The sequence below is a fragment of the Mandrillus leucophaeus genome, unplaced genomic scaffold (assembly GCF_000951045.1).
Source record: "Mandrillus leucophaeus isolate KB7577 unplaced genomic scaffold, Mleu.le_1.0 Scaffold40, whole genome shotgun sequence".
Taxonomy (NCBI): Eukaryota; Metazoa; Chordata; class Mammalia; order Primates; family Cercopithecidae; genus Mandrillus; species Mandrillus leucophaeus.
Window position 1 is genome coordinate 8,912,650 of NW_012104254.1, and position 5,890 is coordinate 8,918,539.

A 5,890-nucleotide genomic window follows, 5' to 3' on the forward strand; every position below is an offset into this window, starting at 1 on the left:
TTCACCATGTTGGTCAGGCTGGTCTTGAACTCCTGACCTCAGGTGATCTGCCCACCTCGGCCTCCCAAAGTGCTGGGATTACAGCCATAAGCCACCGTGCCCAGCAGAGTTGTATCCTTTATAATAAAACAGTAATGGTAAGTAAAGTGTTTTCCTGAGTTCTATAAACTGTTCTAGCAAATTATCAAACCTGAGGAGGGAGTTGTGGGGACTCTCAATTTATAGTCAGTCAGTCAGAAGTATAGAAGACAGTAGCATAGGTATTTGGAGTCAGGGTAGTCTTGTGGGACTGAGCCCTTAGCTTGTGGGATCTGATGCTAACTCCAGGTAGATAGTGTCAGAATTGAGTGGATTGTAGGACACTCAGCTGGTGCCAGAGAATTTGTTGGTATGGGGGAGAAAACCCCACATATTTGGTGTCAGAAATGTGAGTAAAAACAGTTCTGATTATCTAAGCTCTATTTTTATATTGAAAGTTGAATACATATGTATCATTAATAGTAAAAAAAAATTAAAGGGTATATTTACTTATTTAAAAACTTACATTTTCTATATGTGAAACAATGAAATAGGAAAATTTTGCATTTTATGCTTAGAGAAAAGTACTTTCACAAAAATATTCAGGCAGGTAACTTGATTTAGTACTCTACATAGCAGCAAAGGAATAGGAACGGTCACTAGACCACTGATAAAGCATTGCCTCACAGATTACAACTTCCTGTAAACATTACTCAGTAAAGCCAAAAAGAGGAACACAGACTATAATAGTGACATCTGCTGGATACCTGATAATGCTACAAAGACAAATGAAGATTTTAAACTAGGCTTCTACAATGGATAAATGTTATTCTTCCAACTTCTAAATCAAAGGCAATATGTCATGTTTTTTACTTTAAGAATCATTGTTTAATCACCCAACTTAAGAGTGGCTAAGGAGAACACCTACTAAATAGGTTTTCTGGGACTTGCTTGGATTTAACATGACAGCACCTCATTACTTAGATCAATACAGTGTGAGGCTTGTTCACTACACTGAGCAACTTCCCACAGAGGCAGATCCCGGGGGTAAAACAGAGACTCTTGCAGTGAGTTCTACATCAGCTGTTTCTATACCCAGTTATCTCAAGAGGTTATCTGAAACTCTCAGTACTCTTAGAAAAAATAAATGTATTTCCTGTAATTAAAACACGCATCACACAAAGACTCTCTCTCTCTCTCTTTCTTCATGTATTATAGTACAAGCTCTGAAACCTCCCAAAATAAGACTTTCAGGCATTTCACCACTGGGATAATCACCATAGAAAATGACTGTCAAAGGCTATACCCTTGAAACCAGCATCTTGCCCTGTTGCTTCTCTGGCAATATCCTCTTCAGCATAGTGCCTAGACAACCATTTAAAGTGAAAAACTATCTATGACCTTGAGCAAAAACATTTAGGTTCAAACACTGTGTGAATCACTGAAATTAATGATCAATTGGGTCTCCTTCCTTGATTTAGTGAGAACTACAGAGGGGTAACCAATGCTCACCTTATCAAGGAGTTTATATTTCTGGGCTATTCCACCCACTTGACTCCATCAGTCCTATAACCTTGGGTTAATTAGTTCTCCCTTTCTGATCTAGGAGCCTCTGCGTTCAGGTCAAAACATCATGTACACTCATGGCAAAATTCAATCAGTTGTATGTCCACCTGTGGGATTACTCTTCCTGTCCTAAACCTTTTCGATCAAATTTTTCTTATTGTCTCCCCACAGAGAGCCAGGGAAGGTTTTTTCACCTTCTTTACCTTGTCCATTTTCTCTTGCTTCATCTCCAGCTACAGAGCTTTTCCTGGCATCTCTGCCTTTTCTGCAGACTCTTGCTATGCTGCTATCTCTTTTTATTTCTACCACTTTCCAGCTTTCTATATTATAAAGTGGAATAGCTTCACTCAAGAAGACCAAGTCCTCCAACTGGGTTTCTCAATTTATTGTTGATGAGTATAAACTATTTCACTGCCAATCAGCAAAAGTGGGGAAGAGAGAGCGTTTCTCCATCAAAGCCCCACTGCAGGATATCTGATATTTTCTTATCTTTTCTCATAAGACACTTCTTTTACTGATGTAGATATTCTCTTGACAGAGTTGAGGCTAATTGAAAAGTTGAGAGGAAACTTAGTTTTCTCTGTTAGCCTGGTGCTACTCTAAGGAGATCCCCCTTGGCCTGGCTCATAAGCATCTCCGGTAGTTGTTTCTCTGGTATATCCCTAGGAATTTACTTCCCTTCCCAGTCTCTCTTTCCTTTCTTTCTTTTTTGTAAGTTTCTTCAGTTTTACATCAGTTCTTCCCTAAGCACTGCATCAGGACCAGCTGAAGGGCCTCGCTACAGGCTCTGTTCCAACACTTCTCGGTCTCCTTTGCAGAGGCTCTACAACATCTGGCATCTTAAAAGCCAATGGTATCCTATTGTCTGTCATCAAGACATTAGAAATCCTCAAGACTCCCAAGTCATATTTTCACATGTAATCCTTCAGAGCAGTACTCTCTCAATTCATAATCTATTTTGAAGAAAGGGAAGAAATTTTGTGCCGATCTCAAAGGCTTCTCCCTAACCTCTCCAACGGGGATCTATAGTGTACGTCCAGTTTTGACCATCACATAGATCATCTGCCCAAAAAGTTTTCATGTAGCATTAAATAGAAACATCTCTAAAACCCTATTGATTGAATATGTTAATTACTACCAGCAAGACAAGTATATAATTGTATGGTTTGGCTCCAGAAATAAGAGTTGAAAAGCACAATCTTCACAATAAGGTCTTAGGGATAATCCCCCAACCCTCCACAAGAAGTCATCATCATTAGTGGAAGACTCCTCCACCAGGGCAATTTCTTTACAATAAACTCAGGGTCAAGTGTTCTTTCAGATACTTTGGCTGGTGTCCCAGATTTAAAATTCATGCTCCTGACTCCACACGAAGGTTTGCTACTCATAATTTTGCTTTAAGGGTTTGAGAAAAAATTAAGGGATTCCTGCAGGGAACTAGTGACATTATAAGAAAGGAGAAGAACCATAATTTTGATTGAATTGACCAATTCATTTAAGCTTTATCTAGAAATGTCTGCCAGAAAAACCTAAAAGAAAGTTCTGTTACATCAGCATTTGGCATCTGTTTCCTGACTACATTCAACTGGATCTTTCTGAATTTAGTCACACTACTTTGAATTTATAAACATAAAGTGAACTGAGTTAACTCAGCAAAACAGGTTGTCTGCAGAGATAGAACTACAGAATTCAGAGTCAGAGAGATAAGATCCAGCTTCTTCCTTTCATTTCTAAGGTTGCAGCTGATATAAATTGGTTTATTTCCTGTATGAATTAATGTGGGACATGGTGAAAATATACACACATGACACCGTTACATTCTGGTTATTCATTTAACAGTACAGACCAGGCACAAATTAAAAATGTTCACCATCTTTTACATGTTTTTCTTTTCATGTTTATTCATACAGTCATTCATTTATTTCTATTGCACCTTTTTTCCCAGAGAGGCTAGGGATGGCTTACTTCAAGGACATATACTTAACATACTAAATTTCTTCTGTTTTTAATGCTTTAGTGTTGTTGTACTAAAACAGATTTTAACAGTTTTCAATGTTGTTTATCCTGAAACAGACAGCATCTGTTTTATTATTATTATCAGTACATTGCTGTTATTAGAACAGCACCATTATATACTTTCTTTTAACCCATCTAAGCCTGAGGTTGCAATTTTTTGAATTTTTGCAATCAGACCTTGGTGATGACCTTGAACAGTAGGGTATAAATAACTACCACATGGTTAGCGTTCCAATAATGGAACACTAGGCATAAATGGGTTCAGCTAGGATCAATCTCTTCACGGTATTCTATAACTATATTTGTACTCAAAACAAAACATTAACTCTATTAATGATTATTAACCTTGACTTCTCTATGGTTCCTGTACCCTTTTAAGGACATGTGACCCTGCATACTTTGGCATGACACAGGTGACTTTAAATTGCTCCACTGCCATTCCTACCACGCTTTAACTCTTCTGGGGATGCATCTTTGATTTTTAAAAAGCCTGTTCTATAAGTTAATAACCACAAAGGTCCTTTAACAATGCTGGTCCCTGTTTAATTGTTCCCCTCTAAGGAGCCAAGGAAGATATATTTATATTTTTATCTGACCTTTGGGATTTTCCACTGTCTGTCAGTTTAAGGTCTGTGGGAGGCTGACAGAGAAAATTAACAGCTGGCTAGACAGAAAAAAAAAGGTGCTGTTATGACTAAAATCAACCATGCAGGGGAGGGAAGGGCTAGCCATCACACTGCATTACACAGAAGTAATCCTTTATCTGGAGTGGCCATCCCAGGGTAACTGGAGTGTCTTTTAATCTAATTCCTTAAGATTTAACACTCTCACCTACCTCCTAATCATTCACCCCCTTTGTTGGAAAAGCAAAAGAATCTATATATTTTATAAAATTGATGGCATGAAGCCCAGAAACTATGACATAATGTATCACAGAATAATATTTGAGCCCAGGGTTATAAATATTGTCTGTCACCCCTAGCATATATTTAATACAAACAGCCTGTATCTAGGATGTATCAAGGATGATAAGAGTAGTACAGTATTGGCCGGGCATGGTGGCTCATGCCTGTAATCCCAGCACTTTGGGAGGCCGAGGCGGGAGAATCACTTGAGGTCATGAGTTCAAGACCAGCTTGGCCAACATGGTGAAACCCTGTCTCTACTAAAAATACAAAAATTAGCCGGGTGTGGTGGCACACACCTGTAATCCCAGCTACTCAGGAGGCTGAAGCAGGAGAATCACTTGAACCCAGGAGGCAGAGGTTGCAGTGAGCTGAGATCCCACCACTGTACTCCAGCCTGGGCGACAGAGCAACATTGTCTCAAAAGAAAAAAAAAAAAAGGTAGTACAGTACTTAGAGCTATAGTTAATAATGTGCAACTGTGTACCATGGAGAAGGAAGTAACTGCAAGAAAGTTGAAAGGATTTTAATTAATTTGTCTTGTTACCTAAGGAGCTACTTGCATAAATATATTTCTGTGACTTGGATGTAATCTACATGTTCCTGTACTCCTACCCCCCATTCACTTTAATGGTTGGAACAACCCTAAATCAGAAAACAAAAACAAAAACAAACCACAGTATTGTTTTGGTGTTTGTTATTACATGTGTAATGAATTGATGTCAATGATAACAATTTATCAACACATGGTCCTCACAACAGTGCTCTCCTAGTTTGATGTTCCTCTGGGCTTCTTGTTAAAATGGTTATATTCTGATTCAGTCATCCCTGGATAGACCTCAGGGTCTGCATTTCTAAGAAGCTCTCAGGTGATAACAATGTTTCTGGTCCTGGGACCGCACTTTGAGTAGCAAGACCTTATAACACGACCAACATGGCATTTGAAAGCAAGTATCCTGTCCCAAGTGAGAAATATCCACATCTTTACTCACATTCATATAAGAATAGTGCCACTTGAGTTTCTCTCTTGATCACTTACTTTGTCCGTGAACCCTATAATCCTGAAGCAATGCTGAATTGCTTCGAATTGTCTTCTGTAAGACTCCTTGGAAGTTATGTCATGCATCACCCTTCCAGTTTCATCAGCTATGTACCTAAATGAAGAGGAGCATGACCAAACAGAATGAGCATTGACTTGGAAAGTGGTGCATGCATTTCCATTTTTTGTCTGTTGTTTGTTTAAAGATGGGATCTCACTCTGTTGCCCAGCCTGAAGTACACTGGTATGATCATAGCTCACTGCAGCCTCGAACTCCTGGGCTCTAGTGATCCTCCTGCCTCAGCCTCCTGAGTAGCTTCGACTACAGGTGTATGCCACCACACCC

The 5,890-nt window shown here is 39.0% G+C and overlaps 1 protein-coding gene across 5 annotated transcripts in view; it reads right to left on the reverse strand.

The window, feature by feature from the left end:
- Positions 1 to 5,890, reverse strand: part of MYO3B (myosin IIIB) — a 545,921-nt gene that overhangs the window by 295,580 nt on the left and 244,451 nt on the right. For all 5 annotated transcript variants that reach the window (XR_001007340.1, XR_001007338.1, XR_001007339.1 and 2 more), the window contains exon 16: positions 5,545 to 5,659. Coding sequence is in view for 2 of the 5 variants with exons in the window: in XM_011991954.1 (XP_011847344.1) it covers positions 5,545 to 5,659 (115 nt within the window). In the remaining 3 variants the exon portion in view is untranslated. The remainder of the gene's footprint in view (positions 1 to 5,544; positions 5,660 to 5,890) is intronic.